This window comes from Chinchilla lanigera, unplaced genomic scaffold (assembly GCF_000276665.1).
Source record: "Chinchilla lanigera isolate Chin_1 unplaced genomic scaffold, ChiLan1.0 scaffold00080, whole genome shotgun sequence".
Taxonomy (NCBI): Eukaryota; Metazoa; Chordata; class Mammalia; order Rodentia; family Chinchillidae; genus Chinchilla; species Chinchilla lanigera.
Window position 1 is genome coordinate 6,175,814 of NW_004955481.1, and position 20,488 is coordinate 6,196,301.

Consider the following 20,488-nt stretch of genomic DNA (forward strand, 5'->3'; position numbering starts at 1 on the left):
CAGGCGCTTTGCCGCTGAGCTAAATCCCCAGCCCCTGTTTTTTATTTTGAGACAGGGTCTCACTAGGTTGTCCTGGCTGACTTCCAGTTTATAATCCTCCTGCCTCAGCCTCCCAAATAGCTAGGATTGTAGGTATGTGCCCCCACACTCAGATTATCTCTATCTCTCATCTTTAATCTCACTTTAGGTTTTTAAACTTCTTGGAATTGAGGATTGTCGTTGAACAGTTCTTAAAAATATTGGCAACTACCTTTTAAAACATTGTTCCTTTCCTTTCTTCTATTAATTACCTTCTGGTACAGTTAGATGTATGTAATATTGTTTGAGGCTGAGCCAAGTAGTGTGATGAAGTTCTTGTACAACTTTTTATGTATCCTGAAGTTAAGCATAGCCTAACTTTTTCCCCTTTATTTTTATTTTAATATACTGTTGTTAATTCTTTATATGGTAATATGCCCTCGGTACTGTTTTTCTCACAGGTCAAATCTTTTTATCCATTGCAGTTGTTTTTAAGGACTTCCATTTTCCTGTTTAGGATTGACTGCTTGCTAGGTCAGGTGCGCAGCTGTCATTCTGGGTTCTCTCTTTATCATTATTTTGTAAATTCTCATTTTGTAAGTTCTGTCTTGTGTTGATTTCCTTGTTTTGTGGGTTCCATTAGTTTGATGCTATTCTCTACTGGCTTGCTGAAAAAAAAGATACAGAGGAGATGACTCTTGAGGCCTTGCATGTTTGAGGTAATCTTTGTCTTTTTTGTTATTTGTTTGGGTAGGTATTAAATTCTAGTATGAAATTTTTTATTTCAGAATTTTGAAAGCATTTCTTCATTGCCTTTAGTTTGTCACTGAGATTATGGGTAGCGGTACAATTCTGATTCCTTTAACTTTGTCAGCAGCTTATTTTTTTATTTCTAGAAGTTTTTGGGATTTTTTTTCATTGTATTATTCTGCAGTCCAGCAGTAACATATTTAAATACAGAATGGGTCCTTTTCATTTTGGAGAGTCATGCTCTTCAGGACTGGGAGTTTGTGTACTGTTTCACTGGTAACATCTTCCTTCCATGGGTATTCCTTCTCTCCTCCACATGTTGGTATTGATTAATCATATAAGTTTTAATACTTTTTTTTGGTGTAGGTCTTTTGTTTGTTTGCAAAGTCTTGAATTAGTCTAATTCTTGTTTTTTTTTGTTTTTTTGTTTTTTTTTTTAATCTGTCTGTGTAGAGTTAACACAGCAGGCCTGGGATGATAAACTTTTGAAAGGTGTGCTTGCAAGGCTTGCCCTTGGCTGGTGTCTGGGAACTTGGACTTCTAGAAGGATTCCTACCATTCCCCAGTAAGAATGCTACATGGGGCACAAAACTGCATACCTTGCGATTTCTGCTGAACACCTGCTTCCATCTGGTGTTCAAATATGTTCTAGGCAGAAGATGCCTCCAATTAAATCCATTATCATAAAATATCCAATTAATTTACCTGGCAGAAGTATTTCATGTGTGCTGTTGCAACTCACTGCTAAAGGAATTTATCATGTCCTGTGTTACTCAGCTGGGAAAGGACTCTTGGAAGCTTGTACCCAGTTTCTTCTGGACCTTGCCCCATTTTCAGCTTTTCTTTTTGCTGATTTTGCTTTTTGTCCATTTATTGTAATAAATGATAGCTTTGAATAAGACTATATGCTGAGTCTTCTGAGTCATTGCCTGTAGATAGTCTTGGGGACTCTGATACACTGTCATATTAACATACTGAATGTTTGAATGTTCTTTTTTATACTTCATTCTCACTTGCTCTTTTTTATGTTTTACTTTTTTGCTCTCTTTTTAAAATAGCTTCCTTTAAATTTTTTTCTCCTACCTTTTAGTTAATAATTAACTTTTCTTTCTGATAGTGCTAGGGATCTAATCCAGAGGCACTGTATTACTGAGCTACATCCTCAGCCTGTCTTATTTTTTATTTTGAGACAGGGTCTTGCCAAGTTGCCCAGGCAGGACTTGAATGTGTAATCCTCTTGCCTCAGTCCCCCAAAGTGCTGTGACTACAGGCATGTGCCACCATTTTTATATTTTCATTCCTGTGTTGTTTTCCTCAAAACTAGTGTTTACTTGGTTCCTATTTTTTTGTGTTAACAGGCATTTCTTGCCAGGTGTGGGGGCGCACGCCTGTAATACCAGCACTCGGCAGGCTGAGGCAGGAGGATCATTGTGAGTTCAACACCAGCCTGGGCTACAAAGTGAGCTCAAGGCCAGCCTGAATTGTATAGTGAGACCGTGTCTCAAAAAAGACCACAAAAACCCAAAAATAACCCAGGCATTTCTTATGTCTACTGATTCTACATTGTTTTCACTTTTTTTTGTTTTAAAATGCCTAACTATAGTATTAAGCAGATAATAAAATATCTTGCTCCCGTGGAACTTATATTCTAGCCTGAGTGATGGGTGTTAAACAGTATGCCATCTAGCTATAATTACAGTTACTATAAGAACCATACAGGAAAGGCTAAGGAAACCCATGCAGGAGAGACCTGTGGGCTCACAGGTGGTGCCTCTGAAAGGTTGAGTAAGGGAAGTGGTAGGAGAATGAGATGAGAGTGGCAAAGAATGAAACTGAGAGATTAGTCAAGATAATGGAGATGGTGTGATTAGATGATACGCTTAGTGTGTTATTTGTAGAAACAGTACTATATTGGATGATTGAATAAATATAAGATCCCTCATAGTTTATGAAGATAAAAGTTTTATGTGAACTGTACAATAAAACAGTATATCCATAGACTCATCACTAAAAAAATTTCCTTAGGTATAGGGTGTAGAATTGTGATATTTCAGAAGTATCGCTATGGCAGTCCCTCTTCTGGGTATTTACTTAATGGGGATGAAACCATCACCAGCACTGTTGTAAAGATACCTGCAACCCCTCTATTCATTACAGTGTTATTATTCACAGTTGGCAAACCATGGAAGCAACCTGTTTGTCAGTGGCTGAATGGCTAAATAAAAGTAATACACACACACACACAGAGTAGAATGTTGTTAAAATAGCAGGAAACAAGGTACAGTGGTACATTTGTAACTCCAGCTACTTGGGAGGCTGAGGCAGGATGGTCATCTGATCTTAGAGCTTTGAGGCCAGCCTGGGCAACATAGCAAGATCTTGTCTTCTAGGGAAAAAAATATAAAGTGATTGCTTATACAGAGGGGAAAAAAAGACTTACTTAAAAAAATAAAAAGGAAATTATTTCATTTGCCTCAGCTTGGATGGACCTGGGGGACATTATGCCAAGGTAAATAAGCCAGACAGAAAAATACTGTATCATCTCCCTTATATGTGGAATCTAAAAAAAAAAAGTCAATTTCAGTTTTAAAGGAGATATTGCTGGGTCAAAAATCATGTTCAACTTTACACTTTTACCTCCACTGCTCACCATAGTGCCTGACACATAGAAGATGCTCAGTCTTTTTTTTTTAATATGTAAAATGTTTAGTATGTAGAAATTCCTGGTAACTTTGAGGCATCTAGGAAGGATATATAATTTTAGATGTAAGAAATAATCTTTTACTCCCTTATTATCGTCTTTATCATTTGTGTTCTTTCAACGGAATTATAAATGGCCTTTTGATTAGAGTTTAAGTAGTATCCTTTCTTATATTTTTCTGTAGTCAGCAAGGATCTTCTGGGACAAAGGCTTTTGTTTTTTTGAGGGTCTGTAATTGGTGCTGTTTAAACTTCTAGCACTTATACTGTCACTATGTATTCTGCACAACAAATTACCTAAAGTTTATTTTATTTTATTTTTAAAGTTTAGCAGCTTAAAACCACAAACATTTGTTTTCTTACACTTTTGGAGGATGCTGGGTGCCTCTGGTACAGGTTCTCCTGAGGTTGTGGCAAGCTGTTGGCTGGGGCTGCCTAAAAGCTTGCCTGGGGAGGATGTGCTTCTCAGTTCCTTAACCTGAATGCTATCAGAGGACTTGGTTCCTCGCCCTGTGGACCTCTGCATAAGCTGCCTGAGTGTTCTCTTGACATAGCTGTTGGTTTCTGCTAGAGCAGGTGCCTTGAAAGAAGAAGCCAGTTTAAGGTGAAAACCTCCATACTTTTTTTATTTTAAAGATAAAAAGAAAATCTTTTATAGGCTAATCTCTGAAATGACAAATTCTGTTAAGTACAATGATAACCATGTTCACTGGAGGAGGTGTGACTACTTGGATAACTTTTTTTTTTTTAATTTTAAAGAATAAAAGAAGAATAACAATAATAGGGGGGACTTAGCAAATTACAGACAAAATGGTAGGAAATTATCAATGGTTATCGTTTTACATATTATTATCTACAAAATAGTTTCTCAGGAAAACAACTAGACAAATAATAGTGAGTTAGAGACAAAAGAGGTAGGAGATTATCAAGAGTTGTTGTGCTCTACTTTGGTATCTTCAAAGTGGCTTCTAAAGAAAATAAATAGAGCTATATATGAGTGACCTATTGAAAAATCGTTAACTATTCTCAATGGTTGTTGTAGGAAACACATAATAATAAACATACATCCATTTATGAAATAGGATAGGAACATTACAAACTTTACACAGTTATGGATAGATTAGTAGGAAAATATCAATGGCTGCTGTAATACGTGGTGGTATCTTCAAAGTGGTTTCTCAGGAAGACAGAAATATGCAAGAAGGATCTAATAAGTAGTTACAGCCTAAGGGTTGTCAAAAATAGCATATTACCTCCTCACCAGTGACTCCTTTTACTGAGGTATGATGGCTGGAAGGAAGGCCAGGATTGAAAAGAAGGACCGAGAGACTTGCACCTGTGTCTAGCAACAGGCTGTTTTCTTGTTCCTCCATAGTCATGATTACCCAGGACTCCTTGATGGAGATGACGGTCTGGCCAGAGGGAGAAGGCAGACCATGCCCCAAGCCCCAAGCCCTCTCATTCCTGTTGGACTAACTGGTAGCATGGGTCTGAGCTCTGGGGCCTCCACCTCAGAGGGCAGACCGATCTCCAGTGGTCTCCTTTGCATCCAGGGCATGGCCCATGGGGCCTCTTAGGGCAGTTCCTCTTGAGGTGGCCTGGCTTTTAACAGTGGTAGCAGATCAATGCAGTTGTCGAGTTCTTCTTGGAGCCCCGGGAATCAGACCTGGGATCTGTTTCTCTTAGTGGTGCAGCAAAAGCAGCTGCTTTTTCTCAGTCTCTTTGTTTTCTCTCCTTGGCCTCCTCCTCATCATGGCTATAGAATACTGAGGAGGCAATTCTTACTAACATCTCAAGTGAGCTATCTGGGGTGAAAGCCATTCTTTGTAGCTTTTTCTCTCCAACTTCCGATTGCTTTGGGACCCCACAACCAGTTAGTGTCCTCTCCCCAACTGTCAGCACAGGCAGCAGGAATCCTGCTGCAGACTTCTCCAGAGCTTCACCACAGCTTGTACTGTCAGGGGAAGAATGGCTTCCAATGAGTCTCTGCAGGTATTGTGCAAGGTCCTCCTGGTTTACAGCTTCCGAGCGGCTCTCGTGACCCCAGTCCACTGAACCTCTGACTCCTTGGGCTTAGTCTGTATTCTCATGTTCTCTGAGTCCTTGTTCAGCAGCTGCTCCTCCGCTGGCTCTGGACCTTTCTGGTTCCCAATGGCAGGAGCAAGAGTGGCCCGTTGTATGGCATGTATTCCCAGGGGTTGTTCAAAGTTTCAATGATTCACACACATCCGTGGGTGGGCAACTGCAGTCTGTGCATGGTGGGCCAATTGTGTCACTGTTTCTCTGTGTCATGATAGATCTCAATTGAGCGGCAGCGGCTGGCCTGAGGTCCGGCGCACAACAGCGCTCGCCGCCGCATGGCTCCCTATGCGCTGGGGGCCCACCCTCCGGGAGCCAGCAGGCAGGAAGCTAGCCAGCCAGAAGGCTGGCGCTCCCCACCCGCAGCTCCCTGTGCGCCGGAAGCCCTCCTTCCAGGGAACCACGAGGCCGGGAGTGAGTCTCCGGTCTTCGGATCGGCAAGGTTCCCCGTGCGCTGGGGGCCCACCCTCCGGGAGCCAGCAGGCAGCTTGGATAACTCTTTGGGAGTCATTTTGTAGGCTGGCTGCCCCACATTTCATTAGTGGGACCAACTTCTTTTCCAGCTCAATGTATTGATTATATTTAGAAGTACATATTAGTTAAATTACTGTTTAATTAATTCTTGTGTCTTGTTTGTTGCAAATTGAGATTTCTTCTGTTTCTGAACTTACTTGCTTTGCATTTTTATTACTCTGGTATATTTTCCTATGCTTTCCTTTTGACCTTTTTGTGTTTTTTAGATTTATCCCGAAAATAATAGCTCAGTCTTTTCATGAGATGTACTTAGTACTTCTGGTTTAAACATGGAGTACCGCAGAAAGTTGCATGTAGCACAGAGGCCTTCTTCACTTTGCTTGGGCTCTAGCACCCCTTGGTGCTTTCCTGCCCCCACCCCCACCCACTGTGGCCATCTATTTTACTCTGCCCTTACTGCTTTCCAGCGCCTTCATCCTTGCCTTGCTCAAACTCTGTCTTGGGACACCTCTTCCCCACTATGCAGAAGACCAGTACAGTCTGCCACCCCTTGCTGGGCTTGTGTCTCTTTTCTCTTTATCACAGTCGGGCTTGACATCCCTACTGGGGCATGAACTCTGTCCATATCACATTTGGGCTCCATCAGTGTACGTGGCCTGCTCTTCTAGTTAGATAGCGTTTTCACCTTGCTTAGTCTCTTAATATTCTGTACCTGGTTGACCTCTGCAGGAGAGTCTGTCCTTGTCCCATTCATTGTCACTATCTGCTGGGCTGCCTGTCACATGTGGGCACCACTTCATCTGCCTGGTGCTCCATTTCTTCTGTAGGAATACTTTCCTCATGTTGCTCAAACTTCTGCATCGCCCCCGCTCCCAAGCATGTACACAGATGCCTACTTGCTCAGCTCTATGTAATGGCTTTTGTACTGAATGATTGTACAGAAGGGAGAGGAAGGGAAAAGGAAGAGCAAGCATTTTTTAATGGGAACAATGTGATCCAAGTTTATATTTGACAGAAAAAAATCTTCCCCAGCCTGGGTAATTAGATATCTAGACACCTTAGAAAGGACATTTGGGGATTGGCTTTTAGAGTTTTAGTAGTGGTTAGGGTGACTAGTATAAATACATTATTTATGAATTAGGTATAAGTAGGTTCTTTATTTGTGAATAAAGAATGGCTAGTCTCTAAGTTTAGAGTAGTAGGAAGGGGAGAAACTAAAAAGCAAGAGATATTTAGGGTAATGTTGGAATTCACTTGTTGGCAAAACTGGTTTGGCTTCATGTTAATCTCTTTGCCTTTTGGCTGCATACTAATCTCTTTTACTACAAATGTTTTTATAGTATCCATATTTTTAAGTTAATTATTTAATACTTATGAGCTCAGTATTAAATTTTGGAATGTTACCACACTGCCTAACTAGTCTTTCGTGTACTGTCAACTTAGCCATATTTATTTATTTATTTATTTATTTTTGGTTTTTCTCCGGTACTGGGAACCGAACTCATGACCTTGCGTTTGCGAGGCAGGCACTTTTGCCACTGAGCTAAATCCCCAGCCCCAACTTAGCTATATTTATTTCCTCCTTGGTTAGCAACTTTAAGTTGGCTTATCTTTTGCATTTAGTCTTGTCAGAGAAATAATATCTCTATAATGATAGGTTTGATTGTATATTTGAAATGGAATATTAAAAGGAAAATAAAAATAAAAATTTTCGGAGTTCGCATAGGGAATGGTGTTCCATACCTGTACTCCCAGCACTCAGAAGGCTGAGGCAGGAGAATCATGAATTCAAGACCAGTTTAGGTTGCATATCATGTTTCTCTAAAAATAAGACCAACCTGGAAAACAAGTTCTAGCACGATTTTAGAAGAGATGTCAGCTGGGCATGGTGGTGCACGCCTGTAATTCCAGCACTTGGGAGGCTGAGGCAGGAGGATCATTGTGAGTTCGAGACCAGCCTGCACTACAAAGTGAGCTCAAGGCCAGCCTGAACTGTATAGTGAGACCCTGTCTCAAAAAGACAAGGGAAAAAAAAAAAAAAGAGATGTCAAAAGTTAAAAAAAAAAGTTTTTTGAAGTTCATTGGGTGCTATATCAACTCCTATGACATACCAATGTTATGGAATGCACTTTGGGGAAGTGGATATTAATAAGGCAGTAATAATACTATATATTATATATAGCATATATAATACCTATGCTACATAATATATTAATAGTATATATTATATATAGTATATAAGTATACTATATATTTAAATACTATATATTTAAATATAAATATACTATATATATTGGGTCCCTTTTCCCTCAGTATTTTTTTTCTTTGCTTTTTTTCTGTCATAGAGATGAAAACTTATATTAAGTGAATTTTAACATGGACATGCCTATCACAGTCTGAGGACCTTTTAGGAACTGGTTAGAATGTACACAGGCAAAAATGTTAGCTTGTGACCTTTTAAAGAATTTTCTGAGTGAAAGTAGAAACAAATTATCCATTGTTCACAGAATACTTTCCTTAATGATTTGCCTTCTCTTACTAAATCCTCTTTTTGTTGAGTCTTGTATGTGAAGTAGCTAATAGTTTGTTAATAGAGATTATACTTAAAGGTGATTATTTTTCTTAGACTCTTTACATTTCTATTACACCCAGAGACTTCTGTTACATAGCATAAAATGTTTAAAACAAATTTCACTTTTTTCCCCATTTGTAAAAGTAACACATGCCAGTTGAAACCCATGAGAGAAAAACACTTTAAAATACTATGAGTTTATCTTTTTAATTTTTTAAAGCCTCCCTTTCTTCCCACTCAGGCATAATTATTTCTTTATATGTGTTCCAGTAGTACTTTTTTGGTGAAAATATAGTCACCAAAAATGGTCTAATTTTATGTTATGCTTTTTTGGTGTGGTGCTGGAGATCAGCAAGGCCTCATACAGTTTTACCACTGAATGATATCCCCAACCCTCCTTGCACTTTTAAAATTATTAGTAATGTTAGTGTTTCATGTATTTACTGACTATTCATCCTTGAATTGCTTCCTGTGTCTTCAAGTTTTTCTGTTATTAGTCTTACTAATAGATAAAACAACCTCATTTATTAGTTGCATAAACCTTTTGGTAGCTAGTTGTTGTATACTTTTATACTTGTTTGTTTCTTGGTGATCAGTGTCTTTTACTTACAGAATTTACAGAGTTTTTATTAGTTTTGAGACAGGGTCTTATTATGTAGTGCAGGCTGGCCTTGAGCTCATGGTGATCCTTCTTCCTCAGCCTCCTAAGTGCTGGATTACAGGCATGTCCCAGCATGCTGGGCTTTGTGGTTTTTTTTTTGCAAATATATCAGTGTTTTTCTTTATAGTGGGTGTGGGTTTGTCTTGCTTAGAAGGATCTTCCCTACTCAATACTATGAAATTATTGTTTAGTATTTGCCCTAATTATATTATGGCATTTTAAAAGTTGTAGCTTCTGAGTGACACTATACATGTATCCATTTTAAAATGTGATATGAGTTTTTCTTTTTAGATAGACAGCCAGTTGATCTGGCATTATTTTACAGAGTAACATTCTTTTACCACTGATTCAGTATCTTTATCATATTAAACTTCTGTGTACATATTGATACATTTTAAATGTTTCCAAAGGATCGTGTGTTGGAATGTTGGTTAATAGTGTGGCAATGTTGAGAGGTGGTGGAATTTTTAAGAAGTGACACCTAAACTGGGTGTGGTGGTAAATGCCTGTAATCCCAGCACTCTGAAAGGCTGAGGCAAAAAAGTAAAGCCTCGTGAAAGGTGATTGGGTCATTTGGGGTGATGCCCTTAGAAAGGATAAACACGGTTCTGGTGGAACTTCAGTTTCTGAGACAGGGTTGTTATGAAAGAGCAAGGTAGGCTTCTTGCTCTCTGGCTTTGCCTTGCTACATGATCTGGTTCTCTTGTGTGTACTTCCACTGGGTGGCGTCTGCCAAGATGCGGGGGTTGGGCCTAACCAGAGTCAGAACAAATGGGCCAGCGATCTTGGGTTTTCAGCCTCCAAAATGATGAACTAAATAAAGCTCTTTTCTTTATATATTACTCAGCCTCAGATATTTTGATACAGCAGTAGAAAATAGATTTATCTGTTCTGTGACCTGTGACTGTAATTGGTTTAAACTATGCAGGTTTTGTTCTAAGAGCTTAATATTATCTTAAGTATTTGTTAATGCACATCATCTCTCTTTTTTTTTTTTTGTCTCATTGAGACAGGGTCTAACTATGCAGTTCAGGCTGGCCTTGAGCTCACTTTGTAGTCCAGGCTGGCCTCGTACTCATGATGATCCTCCTTCCTAAGCCTCCCAAATGCTGGGATTACAGGTGTGTGCCACCATGCCCGGCTGTGCATCATCTTTTGTTCTTGTTTTTCAGCTGTTTCTTTGGTGTTCTCACAAATTTATTCTGCGAAATGAACTTCATTCTCATTACACCTCTATTCATAATTGGGGGCTGAGAATGTAGTTTAGTGGTAGAGCACTTGCCTATCATGTGTGAGGCCCGGGGTTCTGATCCCCAGTAACATTAAGAAAAAAAAAAAAGTAAACCCTGCTATTCTTATTTTGGGGTTAGGGGTGCTGCTGGGAATTGAACTCAGGGTCTTGCACTTGCCAGGCCCCTTGAGCTACATCCCGTGCCCCATCTCTGCTGTTCTTAATAGCTTAATTTAGGCTACCATCTCTGTTGTGTATACTGTCTCCTAACTATGGCAGCCAGAAGATTCTCCTTAAAACATAAATCATATCACTTACTTTCTTTATTCTCTTTAATTTCTTGTTTCTTTTGGTTATCATTTTATAAAAAGGCACTTCACGGTTTTATAGCATAAAACACCATTTTGTTTTGTTCTAATTTTTATGGATCATGAATTCAAGAAAAGTTCTATATAGTTTTGGCTGAAGCTGGAGATTCCCTTATATTTGTTTTGTTTCGTTTTTTCCAGTACCGGGAATCGAACTCATGATGTTGCACTTGCCAGGCAGGCGCTGTGCCACTGAGCTAAATCCCCAGCCCCAAGATTCCCTTACAATATTGTTTCCTTTTTTAGAATTTATTTTTTTAAAAAATTTATTTATTTATTTATTTAGTTAGTTAGTTAGTTAGTTGGTTAGTTAGTTAGTTAGTACCGGGAATTGAAGTCGGGAGCTTGCACTTGCCAGGTAGGCACTTGTGCCACTGAGCTATATTCCCGGCCCTGGTTTCCTTTTAATATGGCTTCTTTAGTCATGTGTCTGGCACATCTGTGCTTCTTGGCATGTCTTTTCACAATAGCATCTTACTCTTCAGAATCTCTGATTTTGGCTTAGGTGTCTCACAGAATGGTGGTCTCAGAGTTGAACACATTTTAAAACATGGCAGCTGGCTTCCAGGAGGTGGGAAATAAAAAGTGTTAAACAAATTAAGAGCTGTGCTTGGAATTGAACTGGCACTGTGTTTTCTGCCATATATGTTGGTCAGAATAATTCTGGGATTACAAGAGAACATGTGGGATGAGAGCTACTGGAACCATACTTGGAAAATAGAATATGGTATATCATTAAACTCATTCAAAGCTCTTAAAATGGCCTATAAAATTTTTCATGGTCTGACCCCTGCTTGTCTCTCTCTCTCTAACTCTCTTATTGTCATTTTCTTCTTCTTTTGTTTCTTTTAGTTTAGCCACATTGACCTTCTTGCTAGGCTTTGAACATGCAGTGCCCATTCCAACATCAGATCCATTGTACTTGTGACTTCTGCCTTGAATACTTTTCATATTTTTACATGGGTCTTCCCATTCTCTTACTTCATTTAGGTGGGGTTTTCTTGGTTTGTTTGTTTGTTTTTGCCTGTTTGAGACAAGGTCTTGCTATGCAGTTCAGACTGGCCTTGAATTCACTTTGTAGCCCAGGTTGACCTTAAACTCAAGTGTCCTCTTGCCTAAGCCTCCCAAGTGCTGGGATTACAGGTTTGCGCCACCATACCCAGGCACTTCATTAAGTTTTCTATTTAGATGTCACATATCCAGAGAGCTTTTCCAGAGCACCTTATCTGATAAATTCTTCGTTACTTAGAACTCCTTAATCCTGCTTTTTCTTCATAGATTTTGGTCCTGTCTATAGAAAGTTAGTGGGCCTGAATACCACTTTTCTTCCTTGTAGAGCATATATAAGGTGTCTGAGCAAGTTGAGAGGTAAAATGGAGATAAAAAATATGTATTTAAAAATTACATATGTATCTGAACATTGTTAAATTGGAGACCCAAATGGGCCAGCTAAGAATTAGGCAGACTTACCCAACAGTCTAGGCAGTGTTGGCCACTGTGCATTGTAGGGCTGTGACCCTAACCAGCTCCTGGCATGTTGAGGTAGAGGAAACCTCTTGCATTCAGTAGCAAGCATGTTCCCAGGTAAAGAAAGATGGAGCTGAGGTATGTGTACCCAGTCATTCCTCTCTGTCTCTCTGTCAGTTTCTCTCTTTCTCTCTGTTTGTCTCTCACTCTCTGACTAAATGGGAATGAAGGAAAGGGAATAAAGAAGTATCGAGAATAACCCCCAGACCACAGACACGTGAAACAGCGTGGACTGTGGTACTCTTTACTAAGATGGGAAACATGGTAGGGAAGATTATAAGTTAAACCTTGGAAACACTGAGTAGTTTGAAGTGCCTACAAGGTACTCACGTGAAGAAAAGAAATAAGCATTTGAATAACACCTGAATCTTAGGGGAGAAGTTTGAATTAAAGATACATACATATCTGTATTCATTTTCTATGATCAAACAGAGTATCACAAACATTATGGCTTACGACACAAAGTTATCCCAGTTTCTATGTTTAAGTAGTCTGGGCATTGGTTAGCTGGGTTCTCTGCCCATTTTCTCACCAGGCTGAAGTCAAGGTGTCTGTTGGAGCTGCAGACTCCTCTGAGGTGTAGGGTTCTCATTTATGTTCACTGGTTTGTTGGCAGAATTTTGTTCCTTATATTTGTAGGACTTAAAACCTCATTTCTTAGAGGCTACTTGCTGTTTCCTGTCATGTGGCTTTCCTTCTGTATCTTTTTTTTGTTTGTTTTACACCCAATGGAAAGTATCTTATCCGTTTCATACCTGTTCATTTATGTAGTTTTTGCAGGGCTGGAGATCAAATCCAGGGCCTTGAACATGCCTTCTACCACTGAACTACACCTCAGTCATTCTGGTCATTGTTTGAAACTCACATGGTTAGGCCAGGTTCATCTAGGATAATATACCTTTTTTTTTTGAGACAGGCTTGCTTTGTTGTTTAGGCTGGCCTCAAACTCACTGCAGTCCTCCTGCCTCAGCTGGCTGAGTTTTGGGATTACACGTGTGTGCCAGCATACCTGGCTCATAGTATTCCTTTGATTAACTCAGATCAGCTTATTAGGAACCTTACTTATATATGCAAAGTCTTGCTATATAGTGTAACAATCATGCAGTGAGTCCCATCATATTTGCAAGTGTTTGTGAAACTCAAGGGGAGGACTGTAACAGGATGTGCACCAGAGAGTGGGACTCTTGGGGGCTTAGTTGTTAGCAGTTGTCATAGTAGCTATTACCAGGACAGTCAGCAAATACATGAAATTGCCCAAGAAAAACTGTGTTCAGAGAAGAGAGAGGTTTTGACAGAATTTCAGAATTACTCCTATCTAGAGGGTGTGTTCACTGGTTTTTTTTTTTTTTGGTCTTTTTGAGAGCGTTTCACTATGCAGTTTGGGCTCTCCTTGAACTCACAGTGATCCTCCTACCTTAACCTTCTAAGTGCTAGGATTACAGGTGTGTGCCACCATACCTGTCCCTGTTTACTCATTTTTTGTGTCCAAAGATCTGCATTTCTAGCTAGCAAATAAGAGAGTCAATAAATATTAGTTAGAATTGCTCTTTGATGTCATATTTTAAAAGATTGGTATGTAATTTGTGCATGGTAACATTTATCCATTATATGTATAGTTTGAATTTTGGCAGTGAGCATCACCATACCTGGGTTACAGGATGTTTCATACCGCCAAGTTTCCTTCATACCTGTCTTTGAAAGGGAGGCAGAGGCAAATCCTGGGAAGGACGAGTCATATACTGTCTTTCAGGAGAGAAGTCTCTTAAATAAGTTTGGGGAGTGCTCATTCTTAAGTAGGCAATGATAGGCCACTTCTATGGACTCAGAAGATCCTGGAGAATTGAAGAATACATTATTTTGGGGAGCATCAACCTAGATGTTTTCATTCCATGTGTCAATTTTACGCTTTCCATGGAGGCCCTTGATCGTGGCATAACAGACTTCCTTGTTTGGGAGTTCAACTTTCTTTGAAGCTCAGCATGTAAACATGGAGATATAGATAGATATATCCACCTATATCTCTACATTTGATATGTCTATAGACATGCCTTTATATATACATATAAATGAATGGATATATATGGATGATAATTGTATTTATAATATATGTTATAATAAATTATTTCTGTACTATTTGTATTATATTTACATATAAATGAATGGATGATAATTAAGCACTGGTTCTTGTCCTTAGATTTCTCTTGTCCTCTTCCTACAGAAGAGGCGCTCTGGCCTGGCCGTCAAACTTAGCTTTTATTTGGTAGTTAATCATCTTTTTTAAAGAGATCTTTTTCTTCAGAGCTCTGAGAATTTAACACTATTCTTCTGATTCTGTTGTGTTTTTTTGGGTCAGCATCTCATTATGTTGCCCAGGCTAACCATCTTAGTTTCTGAAGTAGCTGGGATTACAGGAGTATACCACTGCTCTAGTCCATCGTTCTGTAGTTACTGTTTCTCTTTCATTGCCAATCTAAAAATCTCATTTTAGCACCTGCTGCTTACTGCCCTGGAACCGTAGACTTTGCTAGGGCCTTCCTTTGGGATCAGCATCTGGGAGACAAGATCATTGGCCAGGTGCTGAGTGCACCATACCATGAATTCTGCATCACCTTTGGTTAGCCCTGCTATGAGGAGCTCTGGAGTAGAATAGTTTTGTATTTTATATCAATTAGTCATTGGATGTGAGCTTCCTGGAAAGGATGGGACTTTAGGCCAGAGCCTGCTCTGCAGGTGAGGTAGTCCCTGAAGGGGCTGAATGACAGTGCTTCCCATAGTTAAGATGACAAGTCTTCCATGAAGGGGATGGTGGGCAGCACCTCAATGTCTGCCACAAATCTTCTGTATCCACCAAGGGACCAGTTGTTTTTTGTTTTTTAATAGTTTTAGGAACCCATGGATTTAAGTAAATATTTAGCAAACTTTCTGTTGACTTATACATGTAACAGTGAGTACAAATTGCATACATACAGTTTAAATGTTCACGAAATAAACACATCAGTGTAACCAGTACCTAAGTGAAGAAGTAAACCATTTTTGGCATTCCAGTGGACCCCTTCTTGCCTTGTTTCCTTCCAGCCACTATTTTCAAGGTTCTGTACTATCTTTTCTTCTAAAATCACAGGATGATTTTGGTATATTTTTGCAACCGTAACCATACAGTATCTCTTTTGTCCCAACTTTCTACCCCTCCTTATTTTTGTGAAATTAAACTTACATTTTGTCATTTCCATTGCTGTGTAGTTTTTCTTTGTATTAATATACTATTTTTTTTTAAACCATAGTGTTGATAGACATTTGGATTATGTTCAATTCCAGGAAATTATAGAAAGTGCTGCTGTAAACTTTGTTGTACATGTCTTTTGGTGAATATGTTAGTGTTTTTGTTACACCTAGTAAAATTGCTGAGTGAGTATGGCTGGTTTTAGCAGACAATGCTATTTCCAAAGATATTACTAATTCATACTCCTGGTAGCATATTAAGAGTTCTAGTTGCTGTGGTTGCACCTATTTGTAGAGGCTGTAGCCCTTCAAGGCTTATAACTGACTATTGTATGTATTTACCAAGATCCCCCCACTACCAGGTTCTTAACTATAATCTTGCCTTCCTAGAACTGTAAGACTTGCAAATTTCTGTGTTTCTCAGAAATTTTTGTCCTAGCCTTTTACCTTCTTCCACTCACTTACGTATTTGAAATCCCCATCTCCTCAATTTTACCACTGTAGTCCTCAGTGGCCACTAGACTTCTTGATGGTTTCTCTTTTCCTTGGCCAATGTACTTTGCCTGCGAATGATCTTATTTCTTTTTCTGTCCAGATCTGTAAATGCCCCGGGGAAAAAGCGGCTATTGAAGATGACCTTACTTCTTTGTAGTTTACCCCTTTTTGGAATCTTAGCCTTTTTAGTTCTCATTCCTTCAGTAGCTCTCTGAAATCTTACAAACAGATGATTTATATATTTCATTTTTTAAAAAATAAAATGGAATATTTTGCTGTAAATTATTCTATATGGAAGCAGAAGTATGGACATACTTATATGCTTTAATAAATTAAAGCTGCTGTCCATGTCAGTTTTAAAATTATTTTATTTTTGGTGAGTGGAGCCTATTTAGAGTTCATTCCTGAATCTTTCTGATTTGAACCTTACTAGTCTGTGTTGCTGTCTGGTATGACAAAATGTTCTGGGCTCATCATGTACCTTTTTGTCCCAGACATTGAATCAGCCATTTCCTAAAGGAGTCCTGGTTACTTTTATGCAGAAATAGTATTTGAAGATTACAGTTGGGTAGAGATGTTTATTACTATGGGATTGATCATAGTTTCTGGGCATTTTCTGTGGATATAGGCAAAAATTTGTTTTATTTTCTTCATAAAAATAAAGTACATTAAGAGTTTATATAGGTGCTTTCAATTCAAATTGAAGACTAGAGAGTTTTTACTGTATAGTTCTTATTTCTCCTTGTCATCTCTACTTTATTTCCATTCATTCTCTAAAGGTAACCAGTCTAAAAGCTTGCCAAGTTGTTTTGCATTTCATTCTACTGTTTCGTTTCTTTTACCTTTTTTTTTTTTGCAATTCTTGGGATTGAACCAAGGGCCTGCTCTCTGAGCTACGTCTGCAGCCCCCCCCTTTTTTTTTTACTTTGAGACAGAGTGTGGCTAAGTTGTCCAGGCTGGGCTCGAACTTGTGATTTGTTGTTATTGCAGTGTTTGATTTTACTTTATTGGGCAGAGGGTGGTATACTCATTTTAATGTAGATGTTTTTGAATTATAATTTTACTATTGTGATCTCTTTACCGTTCTATGGGGGAGCACTGGGAAGATTGACAAGCTACATTGTCACCCTTTTTTGGACTTTGAGGTTTTTTTCCCCTCTTCAGTCTTTATAATTAACATCATGTAATTCTGTAGCTTTTCTTCTGCTTGCTCCCCTATTCCCTAAAACATACCCCCTTTATTCTTTACTGTCAAGTTAATTACTTCTTATTGACTTAGCAAATTTCAGATCTCATTTGCTCTCTTTCCTTTTTTGTACTATTTTCAAATTGATAGTTGGACTTAGGTTGGTTGGTTTATTGGTTTTCACAAAACCTTACCAGAGTTCTCTTGTCAGCATTAGCAGGATGTTTGTGTTAGCATTAGCAGTGTGTACGCATGCACACACGCACGCACACAGGGGATCAAACTCAGGGATGAGAACATATTAGGCAAGCAGTCTACAGCTGAGCCACATCCCATCTTAGCAAAGTCTAAATATATTCATGATACTTTATGTACAGAATGCTACTTTTGGACAGATCAGAGATGAATTTATAGACAATGTGACATAACTCATTCTCACATCAATGTTAATGTTATCCCTTTAAAGGATATTTTTTCCTATGATATATATTTGTTTTGTATTCCTTCAGTTGGGTAGCTGATCATGGTTATCTTTTTTCAGTCTTAACTCCGTCCTAGGTTTTACAGTTTGTTCTTATTGCTGAATAATTGTCAATTATTTGCCATTATTGATTATTGATTGCCATTATTGATTCTATATCATATAAACTGATCAATAGTGTCCAGAGCATAGATTTTTCTGAAACTCTTCTTTTAATGTTTGAGTTTAGTGTATAAGGGAAAAAATTGTGTGCATTTAATTGAAGATATTCTCTGAATTAATTTTTGGCTACCAGGAAATAGCTCTTTCTAGGAGTCATCCATTCTTTCCTATATAGTGCTAGGTAAAAGGGTTAATTTTATAGATAAAGATTTATGATCTCAGAAAGAGAAACACAAAAATGAAATTTCCAAAGATGTTTTTTAATAGTTATATCTATTTAATAGCTTTTATAAACTATTAAATATTAAAAATTGGAGCCCTGTGATAGAAATATAGGTAACTGTCACTGATCAATGATAAACTGTCATTTCCTAAAATGTCATTATTTTCAGTGAGAAAAGTTACTTTTAGTCACTTTGAAAGGTAAACTCTTAACCTTTTTTCCTTCCTCAGCTTCCAATAAAAACAGGACAGCAAAATACCCATACCAAAGTCAGTACTGAACACAACAAGGAGTGTCTAATCAATATTTCCAAATACAAGTTTTCTTTGGTTATAAGCGGCCTCACTACTATCTTAAAGAATGTTAACAATATGGTAAGTATTTGGGTTACTGTTTTTTGGTGAATTTGTTTTGTTTTTGATTTAGAAACTCGGAGTAGCATAAATTTCTTAGTTTATGAATGAACACAGGTGTAAAATTTTAAATCTCATTTTAGTTTTATATTCTTTCCCTTAGAAACCTCTATTAATGACTCTATATCCTTTCCAGTATTACCCTGAAATTAGGGTTTTATATGACTTCTATATCATATAAACTGTCCATCTTGTATAATCTTTTACTATTTTTCTTTGTGGTGCTGGGGATTGAATCTATGTCCTTGTATATACTAAGCAAGATCTGCCACTGAGCTAGATCCTTAGCCCTATGGTATATAACTATACTATATTATGAGCTTTTCTTTAGCTTATTATTTGAATTTACATATAGGATTTTCCCAGCCCAAAGCAGATGATGACTAAAGTTTGGTGTCCGTCTCCTGAAATGTGACTGATACTTACGAACAGATGAATATTTTTCCCTCTTCTCTCTGTAACCTGTGACACGTTCTTTGATAGAGAACTCCTTGTTGAAACACTTTTCCTTCAATTATTACCAGTTGTCAATTTCATGAAGTAATTCACTATTAAAAACTAGCTCATAATTTCTTCTTTTTCTCATTTTATATAATCTGTTAATACTCCTTTAACATTAAAGTTCTGCAGTTGTTCCTTCTGTGTACCTTTGAACATATAATGACTCTTACCTGTCTTGGGTAATCCCTTCCTTCTGTCAGTTTTCACGTAGCGGGTGTCCTTCATACTCAGTTCAAATCAGCTGATCTGGATTATTCTTTACTTGTCTTTAGCAATTGTGGTCTCAATTTACATTGTTTGTATTGAGCTGTAAAACAGCTCCTGGTTTAGGAGTGTGAAGATCAGTCCCATTTTTATAATCTTATTAGACTCAGTGTGTTTCCTTAAAGAAATTTCTTACCCTGAGTTTACACAACTGATGAACCTGAGGTGTGGGCATTCATTTGCCTTACAAAGATATTTTTTTGTTAATGGAAAAAATTAACCTTTTCTAAAAGGAACAAAAGGACTTTTTTTTTATAAAATGTAAAGTGATTTACAGAAATGCACTTAATATTTTGTCATAGATCTTCTGTTGCAGTGTGTGGGGCACAGTAACGGGATTTTGCACACAGGAATGTGTAGCCATATTCCCAGATACTTTGAAGCATTTTAATATATGGGAACTTCTTCAAGCAAAACGGCATTGTGATTTTGGTGTTTATTTAATACTTACTGAATAAATCACGTTGTGGAAACCATAGTCTTTTGTTAATAAATAGATGGTGTAGCAATTTGAGGATAGTGGATTCTTAAAGTTTACTATAATTGAGGCTCAAGCATTTTGTTGCCATAAGAATTAAGACCTTGAGCTGGCTGTAATGGTGCACCCTGCAATCTCAGCTGCTTGGGGACCTGAGGCAGGAGGATCATAATTTTGAGGTCAACCTGGACAATTTAGCAAGACATTGTCTCAAAGTAAAATTAAAATGCCCGGGAGGTAGCTCAATGTTCCCTGGGTTTAATCCCTAGTACTTTCAAAAAGAAAAAAAAAAAAAAAAGACTTTGATTGTCTCGTGCCATAAAGGTATAATGCTCAATTCAAGATTCTGGTACAGATTTGTATATCATACATGTTTTTAAAAATCATAAACCAAAGCAACATCTTTTTTTGAGGGGGAGTGGTACTGGGTATTGAGCACGGGAAGCACTCTAAACTATACTTATCCGCCCCCACCCCCCAGATAAGATCCCTTTAAATTGGCCCATTGTCCTTGAACGTGTGATCCACCTGTCTCAGTCACCTGAGTAGCTGGGATTACAGACATATACCACCTTACCTGGCCAACATAATATCTTGTATATCATAAAGCTAATGGTAGTTTGCCTATATTTCTTTTTTTTTTTTTTTTTTTTTTTGGTTTTTCTCCGGTACCGGGAACCGAACTC

General features: G+C 38.1%; 1 protein-coding gene across 5 annotated transcripts in view; it reads left to right on the forward strand.

The window, feature by feature from the left end:
* Positions 1–20,488, forward strand: part of Nf1 (neurofibromin 1) — a 258,325-nt gene that overhangs the window by 29,959 nt on the left and 207,878 nt on the right. For all 5 annotated transcript variants that reach the window (XM_005402798.2, XM_005402800.2, XM_005402799.2 and 2 more), the window contains exon 2: positions 18,377–18,520. In XM_005402798.2, coding sequence (XP_005402855.1) covers positions 18,377–18,520 — 144 coding nt within the window. The remainder of the gene's footprint in view (positions 1–18,376; positions 18,521–20,488) is intronic.